This window comes from Penicillium chrysogenum (genome assembly GCF_028827035.1).
Source record: "Penicillium chrysogenum strain IBT 35668 chromosome Unknown utg000004l_segment0_segment0, whole genome shotgun sequence".
Classification (NCBI taxonomy): domain Eukaryota; kingdom Fungi; phylum Ascomycota; class Eurotiomycetes; order Eurotiales; family Aspergillaceae; genus Penicillium; species Penicillium chrysogenum.
In genome coordinates this window covers 160,193-173,309 of record NW_026622752.1, presented here as the reverse complement: position 1 = coordinate 173,309, position 13,117 = coordinate 160,193, and the positions used below count along the sequence as shown (strand labels likewise).

The window sequence follows — 13,117 nt, the reverse complement described above, 5'->3', positions numbered from 1 at the left end:
GGAACAGCCCGTTCGATTCGATGCTGATCACTGCGCGTACCTATTCAGCCTCCCAGACCCCAGACCAAGGCGCAGCACAACCCCTGCCATAAAAGGTCGCGATTTCGTACCTTTTCCGGCTGGCAAACAAATCCGGTGGATACAAAGGAAGTGACCGACATGTTGTTAATCCATCAAGTTGGTAGCGTTCGCGTTGGGGAAGTCGTTAGGTGAGTCTAGCCCGAACCGCCTTCCAAGTCTCAAGTCCTTTTGGATCGCTGACAGTAAATCGTCCATCAGATACACTATTACATACACTCCAGCAGCCGACCCGATCTTGCCCATTCCTTCGAATCTTTACGTGAGGGTGAAGAACACATCTGCCATCCCATTGCGCGCCGCATACCTCCATGGTCCGTACACGCTATACGCCGCTTGCTATCCCTCGCATTTTGATCCCAACACCAAGTATGAGCGACAGGATCTGGAGGGGACACCGCAGTTTGAACCCTATCTTAAAGCCGGAGGTGGTTGGGACGCCGTGATCAAGGTGCCGGCCAATCTCCTGGAAGCCCACGACTTTGGCTCTCCGGGTCAAGGCGGGCCGGCAAGTGGACAGAGCGTTAGCTGGATTGTTGAGATACAATCCCAGGTGATATTCTCAAGTAGCGCAGCGGTGCATTTTGAGCTGTTGGTGGGCCGAGATGAAAAGTCGCTGGCTTATTTCTCGGGCGGTGCTTGGGGTAGCGGAAATGGTTCCCCGGGGCCTCCGGCGAAGTTACAAGATCATTGGGTGCCTGAAACTAGAGGTAGCCGGGTACTTGCCTCGAAAGGCGTGTACTCAAAAGCAATCGCTCTCCATGTCGACGATACAACTAGTCTATGGAGCAGTCCGCCATTCCCTTCGGCCAAGCTGGATTCCAAAAGCGCTGACCGGGAGAGTCAGGACTCCCAAGCGTTCTGTGAAAATCCAGCGCCGGAGGACTCTACTCAAGCTCCGATGAAGAGCGCCAAGAAGAAGGTTCATCTCGTGTTACTGACACACGGGTTGCACAGCAACCTCGGTGCAGACATGCTCTATTTGAAGGAGAGCATTGATGCAGCCATGAGAAAGTCCAAAAAGGAAGACAGTCATGCTAGAGCTCCCCATGTCAACCCTGTGGATCAGGAAGACCCAACAAGGTATGAACACCCTTTCTGAGTGCCTAGGCATCCGAAATTTCCGATTCCTGATTTTGTCGGCAGTAATTCCAGTCATGTTAAGAAGGAGCGAAATAGCCAGTGTGACGATAACCCCGATGATGACGATGAAGAGCAAGTTATTGTCAGAGGGTTCTCTGGAAATGCTGTTCGGACTGAACGTGGGATTCAATATCTGGGCAAACGGCTGGCCAAATATGTCCTGCTTCTCACATATCCCGATCAACCCTATTTCCCTCTGAAGGGCCCAAAGTCGAACCCATTTTCTCGGCCTTTCGGTGCTCCCAAGGAGCGAGCTCAACCTTTTTCTCATTCGGCTGAATCAACCCCTCAAGAGAATGCCCAAGAATTTCAAAGTGAAGACCATGCTTACCAGGTTACGAGCATTAGTTTCGTTGGTCATTCTCTTGGAGGGCTGATTCAGACATATGCAATCGCGTATATCCAAAAGCACTCGCCCCAGTTCTTTGAGCAAATCAGGCCTGTTAACTTTATTGCTCTTGCAACCCCTTTTCTTGGTCTCAGCAATGAGAACCCAATGTATGTCCGATTTGCATTGGATTTAGGTCTAGTTGGTCGTACCGGCCAGGATCTCGGGCTGAGTTGGACGGCACCGAAAGTTCGAAGTGGCTGGGGGGCCATTATTGCCGGAAGAGGAGAGTCTGCAAAAGATCCCGGCCATTCGGATCCTGGCTCCAAGCCACTTCTACGGATTCTTCCCTGTGGTCCTGCCCACGAGGTTCTTAAGAAATTCCATCATCGTACAGTCTACTCGAACGTGGTGAATGATGGGATAGTCCCACTACGGACGTCTTCTCTTTTGTTCCTAGACTGGAAAGGTTTGGATCGGGTTGAAAAGGCGAGAAGGGACAATGGACTTGTTGGAACTATGGCCGAATGGGGGTGGGCAGAGTTGACAGGCGCCAACTCGAAATCCCCCGACTCGCTCGCCCCGATGGAGAATCGCCTTTGAGTCTTTCGACAATGGAGGCCGATCATCGGAATGCGTATTCGACGACTCATGTCACCGCAAGTCCCAAAGGCGACATCTTGGATGAGCATACGACCTCTCCGACGCCGGGACAGTTTCTAGCACCGCCTAGTCGCGTGTCCAACCAGAGAATCCCAGAGGGCGCCGTGAAGGAAAATGTCTCGGGCAGTGCGCCTTCCAGTCCCCTGGACGGCTTCTTTTCGCTATTTCGCCTAAATCAGGGGAAGAACCCCCCCTAATAGCAAGAATGCTAAGATTTATAAACGTAGCCAGACTCTTAGGACTTTTGAGACTGGCGATGGCGATGGCACAATGCCCATTCCTCATGGGCCGTCATCGCATGAGCACGAAGGAGTGCACACGCCCCCGAAGACAACATTTTTCGAGTCTGCGGGAGACTTGTTGATGCCTCCTTTACCACCCGCGGATTTCATTTTGGACCCTGCCGCGCGACCCCGGACAATCTTCCACGACCGCATCTACCACCCAGGGGATATACCACCCCCTCTACCGACAAAGCGACGCACAGTAGCATTTGGTTCGTTACAGGGCAAGCAATCGAAGCCGGCGCCTACTCAGGATCTACCTGCTAGCATCGCGGACAGCGAAAGTGGCCTCAAGGTCGAAGAAAAGATTGCGCGAGCCTATCACCGTGATCTGACTTGGCGTAAAGTTCTTGTTCGACTTGAGCCCGATGCCCACAACAACATTATTGTGCGGCGCATGTTCACTAATGCCTACGGATGGCCTGTTGTGAAACACTTGGTCGATACACATTTCGGCCAAACGTCTACTGCAGAAATGGACGATTCTCTGAAGCAAAATGTGGAGTTGGCCAAGTCTCCAGATGTTGGTCCGACTAGTTCTGGCGATGAGGTTGAAGGGCAGTCCCAATCTGTCGATCAAAATTCCGTAAGAAATACGGACGATTTGCCAAATGTATCCGATCTTCATCTGTCGGAAGACGTACCTTCTGGTCCGAGTGACACCTTACCGGCCGAAGGCGAATCACACATGAGCACCAACGACAGAAGTCTTGTATCGAGGCAGGATTCCGCCCGGTGGACTGATCGCGAAGTTGTCGAGGATGACAGCGAGTCCGGCTTCGAAGTGGAAACCAACGCTGGTTTCCGTCACATATAATAGTGCCATCCTGGTTTTCATTGTACATACGGTTCCCTTAGACATATACCCTGTAATTATGCGAATGTTATATTTGTTATATTGAGATTGGGGTTTCTTCTCCCCCATATCGTATTCACCTAATCCGAGAGGATTTGCTGGGCAGGTAATCAATACTTCAATTCACCTTGGACATGGCTCCAGAACTCCTCCACCATCTCCTTTTGTCCAGATCCACCTGGAGAACCTCGGACAGCAAGATACTTCCGCCCATCGAGACGAGCCTCCCAGACTCCCGGGTTGCCGTCTACCATAATGCCCCCGGCTTCAGAGAGGATAACCCACCCGGCGCAGACATCCCAGGACCAGCATCCACCCTCCCAGTACAGATCCAGGGTGCCATCAGCCACAGCACATAAATTCAACGCGGCCGAGCCTAAACTCCGCATCGAGCGCACCATAGCCCCACCGTTTTCCTTAGATTTGCCCAGCTTCTCATATGTCCGAACCTTAGTGTCCCAATTGTTCCCGCTGCGATCCGCACCCCATTCAATAGCAATAAGAGCATTAGCTAGTCCCGACAGGGGCTCGACGTTGTCGCCCTTAAGGGGCAAGCGAGTTTCACGATTGAGGAACGCGCCTTGGCCTCGAATAGCGGAGTAAAGGGTTTTGGTGGAGGGGTTATACACCACACCCACGGCAGGTATGCGTCCAACAGCAAACCCGAGCGAAACACAGGCAAATGGGAAGCCATGCACGAAGTTCACTGTTCCATCGATAGGGTCTACGATGAAGGTAGGGGCATCGGTCAAAGGACGTGCTGGGTCGTAGGTTTCCTCGCCGTGGAATCTGAGGGAATACACGTCAGGACCATGCTAGCAGGCACGAAAGAGGAAACACATACTCGTAGTTTGGGTATTTCTCCCTCAGTGAGGTCGAGATCATGTTTTCGACAGCACGGTCATATTCCGTGACGAGATCGGCACCTACTGGGATCAGCTTTTCCCTTCTTTTGCTGCTTGTATGGATACGGACTATTCATTTTGGATCCTGTGCCACTGGTTTCAGGGAGCGCATTGTTGATGATGTCCCCGGCTTTGAAGGCCAATGAGACTAGGAAGTCATGGATTTCATTGAGGTTTGGGTTCTCCATGGTGTAATTGAGATACTGAGATACTGAAATACTGAGATGGTAGAATTGAGTTCTACCTAGGTGTATAGCTAGTTTGAAGGTCGAAGACGGAGGAGACGATCTTCGGGAACGCTAGAGGCGGGGCACTTCCGACCTCTTTTGAAGGAAGATCGTAACGTCGACGTGTAAATTGTATAAATATAGATTGATCAAATGTATTGTCTACTGCTAAATAACCACCTGTATTCTTCTTAGGATTGTCTATACCTACATGTAGCAAGATGTGTCTTACAAATCACACAAGATCCCTTGGGGTTTTATCTCCACGTTTCCAGTGACGTCGAACCCCCCCCCACTTCCGCGGAAGAAAAATCTTTTGGGAATTCGATAATTTTGGAATTGACGATAACACACACTCAGCCCTTTTTGGCTTGTTGATTATACTCCAATATGCCGTCCGAACTCGAGGAGGTGCGTAACTTCGGCCTATGATATGGATTATCTCGCTCACATCTTTCTATAGCTGGTGGAATTCCTGCACCATGGCAACACCCAAATCAGACAAATCGGTACGGCAACTGCTCTCTCAGACAGGAATATATGATCTAACAGCTCGTAGCTTGCGAAAACCTCGTCGGCTTCTCCACGGCCCAGCCTGATCTGTTCAAGCGCCATCAACTCCTACCCGTCCGCGATTTGAAGCTTCTAGCCCGTGATTACATTGTGCGTTATCTGCCATCATGGGGGGGCAACTCTCGACTGATATCTTTGTACAGCCAATTGCGAAGAATGCATTGACTATGCTGGTCAACTTGTCTGGCGATGAAGAGGTGTTGAAACTTCTCGCCGAGGATGACAAGTTTATTGAAACCTTGCTTGCGAAATTGACAGTGAGTCATCTCGGATGCCATACCATACCTTTGGATAGTAATGGGACTAATGTATTTGATCTCAGAATCCCAAGGAGCCCAACGCCGATGAAGTGGCCATGCTTCTGGCTAATCTCGTCAAGTCCGAGACCCTACACAAACTGTTATCCCTCAAGCGCAAAGCCCCCGAATCCGTATCTACCTCCGAAAATGCGATCGATCAGCTGATGGACTGTTTCGTGAAGGGCGCCGAGGGCGCTCTTAACAAGCACGCCAATTATGATTATCTATCGTACGTTTTTGCGGACCTGTCGCAGACGGAAAAGGGCAGAGCCTATTTCACCCAACGCCAGGAGTACGATGATGTGGTCCCCATCACCAAGCTGACGGTCTTCACGGAGCACCGAAGCGATATCCGGAGGAAGGGCGTTGCATCCACAATCAAGAACGTGGCTTTTGAAGTGGACTCGCACCCAATGCTCTTTGACGAGGACGGGGTCAACCTTTTGCCTTACCTGTTGCTCCCGCTTGCTGGTCCAGAGGAGCTGTCAGAAGAGGATACGGCGGATATGCTGCCAGATCTCCAACTGCTGCCGCCCGATAAGCAACGGGACAGCGACACCAGCATCATCACCACCCACCTGGAAACCTTGCTTCTCTTGACCACAACCCGGGACGGCCGTGATAAGATGCGAGCGGTCAAGGTTTACCCTTTGATCCGCGAAACTCATATGCATGTTGAGGATGAGAATGTGACAGAAGCATGCGACCGGTTAGTGCAGGTCCTGATGCGAGACGAGGAAGGTGAAGGCGAAGGGGAGCCCGAACAACCTCAAATCGAGGCGCCTCAGAACGAGGATGAAAAGGTTGTAGAACTGTTTTAGCGATTAGATACCAAATCAATTGTACATATGGTAATGAACAACTATATAACACTGTATATTATTCCTATTGAAACTTCCGAAGTTGTATATTGGACCTTGTATTCCTAGTATATGTAGTATGTAACCTTCTGGAAAGGGAAGATAAATCTGCCGATGTCGGTGGGGCAGCCCACTACGACTTTAGTCCTCCACTAGCTCCGTGATTCCGCCTCTTCTGATTCCTCAATGCCCAGATCGATCTCGAGCTAATGCACGACCTAGTCTGAAATACTGAAAGTATTTAATCATCCCCCCCACCATCACGTCGGCCAATATTCCACTGCAGACGCGGAAGCTGTCTTGCCCCTCGGCCCCGAGGCGCAAGTGGCTTCCCGCTGAATCGGATCAAAGTGATTCTAATTTCGATGATTGCCCGAGCGACGATGGAAACTACCCCGAAATTGACAATCTACCACCCGACGTGAACCCCGACACAGGGATTGTTCAGCGCTTTCGGGCCTTCATGTCGCGCACCCCTCTTCTTCGCTCGTCGCCCGTCCCCGGGGCTCCCTCTTACGGAGCATTGCAAAGCCCAGACGACTCGGAAGAGGATATCTCCATTTCGCATGGTCAGAATGTTCGTGGGGGTTTACAACGAGCGAGCCTCGAAAATGGCGGTGGGAGCTCTTCCAACGTGCGAGGATCTACTCCGAGACGATCACATTCCTCTGCCAGGCGACGGAACAGCTTGTACGCAGAAAGGCACAATCGTCGGCCTTCATCCGCCGCGTCCGATATAGGAATGGGTCCTGATTCTAAATACTCATTTGCCACTGGATTGGCTGTGCCGGGAAACCCGGTGATGCAGGAGACACCGGCGTCTTCACCCTATATGACAAGTGACGATGAAAATGTCCTCGAGATTGATGATGATGATTCAAAATCCTCGGGTGAGGATCCTCCAGACAATTCGCCATATGCCCAAGTACGAGCTTCAGTTCCGGCCACGGATGATATCTCTCTTTCTATTAACAGTAGGCTATCTTCCTAATGCTTTTTCCTGCTTATATCTAACGTCTTTTAGCACCTCGGATGTGGATTCTTTCATTGTTATTCTCTTTGACGGGTTCAGCCGCCAATCTTTTCTTTTCCTTGCGCTATCCCAGTGTTGCCATTACCCCAATCATTGCCCTTGTTCTAGTCCATCCACTGGGAAAGTTTTGGGATGTGCTTTTGAAACAAACAGATGACCCTCTCGAGATTTTCGAGAACGGATCCCTTCACCACCGCGAATTTCTCTCCGGTGAGATCGATGCCCCTCCTGTTCCATTGCCGTCCCGTGTCAGACTTTGGCTTGGCCAGGGCCGTTGGAACGAAAAGGAGCATGCTTGCGTCTACATTAGCAGCAATGTTTCTTTTGGATTTGCTTTCGCGACTGATGTTAGTACACCAACGAAGTATTCATGACGAAGCTGACCAGGACAGGTTATTGTCGAGCAACATAAATTTTACAACCAGGATGTTCCGATCATATACCAGCTGCTGCTCATCATATCCACCCAGGTTTTGGGATACGCATTCGCGGGTCTAACTCGACGATTCCTCGTGCGGCCATCGGCTATGATCTGGCCGGGAACTCTGATGTCCACTGCAATGTTCTCTACAATGCACAAGTCTGTCAACAAGAAGGCAAATGGTTGGAGCATCTCCCGATATAAATTCTTCGTTGTCGTGTGGGCAGGGGCATTTGTCTGGTATTTTGTTCCGGGGCTGTTGATGCCTGCTCTAAGTTATTTTAATGTGATCACTTGGTTGGCACCCAAAAATGTGGTGATTTCGAACTTGGTAAGACACTCAGGCCCTTTTCTGCTACTTTGACTGACTCTCCTAGTTTGGTGTTGCCTCTGGTCTCGGGATGTTCCCCTTGACGTTCGATTGGGCCCAGATTGCCTATATTGGCTCCCCATTACTCACGCCTTGGTGGGCCGCAGCTAATATCGTGACGGGACTGGTGGTTGTCATCTGGGTAGCCGCCCCGATACTCTGTAAGGCCCCACCCATCTTATCTTGTTGACTCTGCTAAACTCTGCTGACCAAACGAAGATTATAAAAATGTTCTTTTCTCTGCATATATGCCCATAGTTTCAACAGCAGTGTTCGACAATACCGGACGGCCATACAACGTGAGCCGAATCCTGACCGCAGATTTTTTGTTCGATGAAAAGGCCTATCAAGATTACTCCCCAGTTTATCTCCCAATCACCTATGTGCTATCCTACGGCGTTCAGTTTGCCGCTTTGACATCCCTGGTCACTCACACCGTTTGCTGGTATGGGAAGGACATCTGGCATCAGACTAGAAAGGCTTTTGAGGAAAGACGAGATGTGCCAGGCATGGAGACGTACCAGCCGCTTCGTGCAAGCAATGATACGACTCGACAGAGTTTTGAATTCCCAAGGACCAGCTCGCATGAACCGAGCCAGGAGATTCCATTGGGAGGGGAGGATGTTCACTGTCGCTTGATGAGGCGCTACAAGGACGCTCCTCTCACGTGGTATCTTCTCGTGTTCATCTCTATGCTCGCCATTGCCATATTCACGGTGGAATAGTACGTTTCCCCCTCTCTTTAACCTATTATAGCAGCTGACCCAAGCCTACAGTTATCCAACACACCTACCTTGGTATGGGCTACTTTTGGCCCTTGGTATTACTTGTGTGTTTTTCATCCCAGTTGGCATCATCATGGCCGTCACCAATCAGCATAGCAGCCTCTATCTGATCTGCCAACTCCTTTGCGGTATTGTATTTCCGGGAAGGCCTGTAGCGAACATGATTTTTGTGACGTACTCATATATCAGTTCTGCACAAGGGATCAAGTTTTCTTCGGACCTCAAGCTCGGCCATTACATGAAGATCCCACCACGGATTCTGTTTGGCGTCCAGATGATGGCGACGTTGGTCTCAAGTCTGACCCAAATTGGTGTTCTGAACTGGATGTTCACTTTCGTCCCGGGACTTTGCACCCCGGAGGCCATCAATGGTTTCAATTGTCCCATTGCTCGAGTCCATTTCAACGGCAGCATCCTCTGGGGAGTCGTTGGCCCACAGCGCTTCTTTGGCCCAGGAGGGCTATATCGTCCGCTTGTCTGGGCCTTTTTGTTGGGAGCCGTGGCCCCTCTCGGAGCGTGGCTTCTGGGGAGACACAGGAAGAAGAGCTTCTGGCGTATGGTCAACTTCCCTATCTTGTTTGGCAGTCTGAGCTGGATACCGCCTGCAACCGGGCTTAACTTTTCCATCTGGGCCCTTGTATGCTTTGTCTTCAACTATGTGATCCGGCGAAGGAGGACGGCCTGGTGGGAAAAGTACGCAATGACCTTGTCAGCCGCATTGGATTCTGGGTTGGCATTTGCAGTGGTTGTTGTCTTCTTTGCCTTCATTTACCCAGGCTTGGTTGATGGTTTCAAATGGTGGGGTACAGAGATCTATAAACAGGTAAGTCCTCGATATTCTGGTTGTTTGATGTCTGCTAACTGTGTCAAGGGCTGTGATTGGGTTGCTTGTCCGTACAAGCCACTAGAACCGGGTCAACGATTCGGTCAGTAAATTTTGCATTAATTGAATAAACGAAAATTCCAGTGAAATAATACGAAACTGTGTAAATATGCTACATGGGTACCTAGTTAAAGAAAAGCAAGAATAGTCGGCTGCTTGTACTGCCTGTCATTGACGACTTGAGACTTAGACAATATATGTAGTTGGCTCAAGGGTATCGTATAAAAGAGACATTACGGGTTGGATCAAGTACAATGCGCCTGTCAATCGTTGATTTCTTTGTTTCCTTTCCGGTTCTATCTTGCTCAATTGCGATTGAAGGTTACTGAGGTATGCCCTGTAGAACATAGAGGTGATCTTTAAGTAAACCTTAGGAGCCTCCGGGTGCACGGACCAAACGGCCCGGACACCTGCCCGAAGCACGTGATCGCATCGCGGGACGGGTAAACATCTGCTCCGAGGTCTACCGTCATACCTCCGGTTCAGTGCCTCAGCTCTTTCAAAGTGACTTACCCATCTCTCACTCTTTTTCAAATCTACCGCTCCTTGTCGCAACACAAGACAGGCAAAGGGCTGCATTGCTTACGCATTTCCACCCCTGGTGTAATTCGTCGCGTTGTCTTTGACCACTCGTACAACTCTGTTTTGTACGTCGGCAAGATGTCGACTCCAACGAATCCTTCGAATGCTCGCACCCCAACTGGGCCAAATGGTGCCCCGGTGATGAGGATGCGTCGTCCGAAAGCAGCGGATCCACTGGTTCGACCGAAGAGAAGACCTGTCCCCAAACCAGCTGGCGCCGCTCCCGCCCCCAATGGAACAGCCACCAAGACTCTTCCATCACGACCGTCCCAGACCCCGGCGATTTTTCCGTCCGAACGACCTATGCTTGAGCTTTCAAACAACAACATGGCAGCGAATGGATTCAGCGGTCCTTTGCTTAGCGATAAATACGTGGATTACCCGGTAGTGACAACAAAGCGAGCTCTGATGGAGGGACTGAAACACCACATCGCGCGTTTTGCCTCGAAGAAAAGCGTCGATCCACGAGACGAATCACAATTTACACGACCTGTCCGACTCCATCGCCGCGACCCGCGTGCACGAACTCATGACCCAAATGCAGGAAGGTCTGAGATCGATGGCCAGCCGATGGATGAAGCTGAACGCGAAGCCTTTGATGCTCGAAAGGCAGCACGCGAAAAAGAGCGCGCTGAGAACCTCTCCCAAATCGCACCCGCCCTCGGCTCTACCTCGAAAAGACCGAATGCCCCGAAGCAGAAGACGCAGCAGGTTTTCAAGTCGGATATGACTCCTGAAGAGATCGCAAGAGCACGGATAAAGTACGAAGAGGCTTTGCCATGGCACCTAGAGGATTTCGACAACCGACACACCTGGGTTGGAAACTACGAAGCAGCTCTGTCCGAAACACATGCAGTCTTTATCCTCGACAACGGAAAGATGAGAATGGTTCCGGCCGAAAAGTGGTACAAGTTCAACGCTAAGAGTAACTTCAAGGCTTTGACCATTGATGAAGCAGAGAAATTCATGGCCAAGAGAGTGAAAGACCCTCGATGGTTCATGGAAAAACAGCAGCAGTTGGAGCAAGAAAAGGAATTGGAAACATACGCCAAGCAGCGCAAGGTTTATGCCGGAAAGCAGGGCACAAGTATCAAAACCGAGGGATTGGAGGCTGGTGAAATGGATTTCGAAGAGGATCGATTTGCCGACGACGAAGAGCATGATGACCTCTTCAATGAGGATGAGGATGCGAAGGATGCCGAAAAGAGGATCAAAGAGGACCAGCTCAAGGCGAATGTCTTCAATCTCAAGGATGAGAAGGAGTACGACGCTGAAGAAATGCGAGAGAAACGTGAACGCGAGGCCCGACGTGTGTTGGGCAAGGGTGTCCGCAAGGCTTTAAAAAGGAGAGAACGGAACTTTGACTACAGCAGCGGTTCGGATGTCAATCCGTACACGGATGAAGAGGTAAGTTTCCACCCATCTTCGCTAGCAAGTCCAAAGCTAATTTAGACAGAGCTCCGACGACAGCGAAACCGAACGGGCTAAGGAGGAGGAACGGAAGAAGGCAGAAGAAGAAAAGAATCAGAAGGAAGCTCTCTCCAAGGGAACAAATACCCCCTCCGGTCGCCCCAAGCATACGGACGCCCTGAAGAAAGCTTCAGCTGCCGGATCTCGGAAAAGAATCGGATCACCAAACGCTTCCGATGCGAGTGGCACCGATACATCTCGAAAGAAGGCCAAAAGCATGCATTTGTCTACGTCTCAACCCCCATCCCGTCCGATCTCTCCATCCGCTTTGCAGGTATGTACAACCATTCCCCTTTGGCCAATATGTACTGATTTACCCAGGGCAAGAAGCGCGTGCGAAACATTCCTGGCGGTGCTGGATCTGGCAGTGATGTCGACACCGGTGCCGGCTCTGGAGCTGAAATGACCGAGGGTGGCAAGATCAAGAAACTGAAACTCAACCCCCCTACTTCAGTCTCTCGTGGTGGCACCCCACAAGGGTCCCGCGCCGCAAGTCCTTTGCCTCGACCCCCCGGGAGCCGTGCCAACAGTCCGGACGGTCCCAGAGGTCAGTTCTGGTCCAGATCTATCTTTACAAGAAATAAGCTAACCATCTGCAGGCCCTCGTGTGTCGACTCCAGTTTCTGGAAACCAGACCTTCCCCACGGCCGGGGAGATTCATGCAGCCATCCCAGCATCTGGCATCCTCAGCAGCGACCTCTTGAAAGTTTTCCGTCCTCGTATTGGCGAATCCAAGGAGAATCACCGGAGATTCATTGCCATTGTCAAGGATGTCAGTGTTTACGGAAAGGAGGATCGGATGCTGCGACCTGGTCCCTGGAAGGGCAACTGAGGTTTGCGCAAGGTAGTTACAAGTTAAAATCAGATGTCGGATACTTTCTATGTTTTTACTTTCATTTCCTATCTGTTAATCGCTGTCCAGCAGACACCTTGATACCTCTTTTCATTTTGAATTTTCTTTTTTGCCCTGGAATACTTTAACATGAATATCTTCCGTATGCGATCTATGCTGGTTGTTGATAGTTCATAGTCCATAGTTGAACATACATCTAATACCCCTTACCATGAACAACCATCCTCTACACATGTACCTATGCAAAACATAAGATGGAATCCCACTGCCACCCGGCTAACTCCATGTGGAGGTATCAAATGTTGATAGGAGCTTGAGGCCAGTCAGTAGTCGGGATGTTCAGTAGAGGGACCCATAGATGGTTCCTACTAGGCCAAAAGATGACAACAATCGGCACGTCCGATTATATACAACAATACTACAGTATATATATTACGCCCTAGCAACCATGTTAGTGGTGCTGCTAACAAGCTTCTAGCTACAAATGCCTGTCGTTTTACTTTA

General features: G+C 50.4%; 7 protein-coding genes across 7 annotated transcripts; 6 read left to right on the top strand and 1 right to left on the bottom strand.

Annotated features, from left to right (window-relative positions):
- Positions 1-159: 159 nt before the first annotated feature.
- Positions 160-2,152, top strand: N7489_005959 (lipase ROG1 family protein; the record flags this gene model as incomplete). The annotated part of the gene is made up of 3 exons (XM_056711709.1): positions 160-209; positions 280-1,161; positions 1,225-2,152. The coding sequence occupies 3 exons, from the start codon at positions 160-162 to the stop codon at positions 2,150-2,152; spliced, it is 1,860 nt and encodes a 619-aa protein (XP_056565424.1).
- An 11-nt stretch (positions 2,153-2,163) lies between these two features.
- On the top strand, positions 2,164-2,409 carry N7489_005958 (uncharacterized protein; the record flags this gene model as incomplete). Its single annotated transcript, XM_056711708.1, has 1 exon — positions 2,164-2,409. The coding sequence occupies one exon, from the start codon at positions 2,164-2,166 to the stop codon at positions 2,407-2,409; it is 246 nt and encodes an 81-aa protein (XP_056565423.1).
- Positions 2,410-2,482: 73 nt separating this feature from the next.
- N7489_005957 (uncharacterized protein) lies at positions 2,483-3,313 on the top strand (the record flags this gene model as incomplete). Its single annotated transcript, XM_056711707.1, has 1 exon — positions 2,483-3,313. One exon carries the CDS (start codon positions 2,483-2,485, stop codon positions 3,311-3,313), a length of 831 nt encoding a protein of 276 aa, XP_056565422.1.
- Positions 3,314-3,462: 149 nt separating this feature from the next.
- On the bottom strand, positions 3,463-4,445 carry N7489_005956 (inositol monophosphatase family protein; the record flags this gene model as incomplete). Its single annotated transcript, XM_056711706.1, has 3 exons — positions 3,463-4,141; positions 4,197-4,278; positions 4,328-4,445. 3 exons carry the CDS (start codon positions 4,443-4,445, stop codon positions 3,463-3,465), a joined length of 879 nt encoding a protein of 292 aa, XP_056565421.1.
- Positions 4,446-4,874: 429 nt separating this feature from the next.
- Positions 4,875-6,177, top strand: N7489_005955 (protein HGH1; the record flags this gene model as incomplete). The annotated part of the gene is made up of 5 exons (XM_056711705.1): positions 4,875-4,895; positions 4,948-4,993; positions 5,044-5,147; positions 5,201-5,314; positions 5,380-6,177. The coding sequence occupies 5 exons, from the start codon at positions 4,875-4,877 to the stop codon at positions 6,175-6,177; spliced, it is 1,083 nt and encodes a 360-aa protein (XP_056565420.1).
- A 502-nt stretch (positions 6,178-6,679) lies between these two features.
- N7489_005954 (uncharacterized protein) lies at positions 6,680-9,759 on the top strand (the record flags this gene model as incomplete). Its single annotated transcript, XM_056711704.1, has 7 exons — positions 6,680-7,190; positions 7,241-7,596; positions 7,642-8,001; positions 8,048-8,201; positions 8,260-8,764; positions 8,817-9,648; positions 9,697-9,759. The coding sequence occupies 7 exons, from the start codon at positions 6,680-6,682 to the stop codon at positions 9,757-9,759; spliced, it is 2,781 nt and encodes a 926-aa protein (XP_056565419.1).
- Positions 9,760-10,368: 609 nt separating this feature from the next.
- Positions 10,369-12,592, top strand: N7489_005953 (transcription factor IIF subunit TFG1; the record flags this gene model as incomplete). The annotated part of the gene is made up of 4 exons (XM_056711703.1): positions 10,369-11,697; positions 11,747-12,034; positions 12,082-12,307; positions 12,360-12,592. The coding sequence occupies 4 exons, from the start codon at positions 10,369-10,371 to the stop codon at positions 12,590-12,592; spliced, it is 2,076 nt and encodes a 691-aa protein (XP_056565418.1).
- Positions 12,593-13,117: the final 525 nt, after the last annotated feature.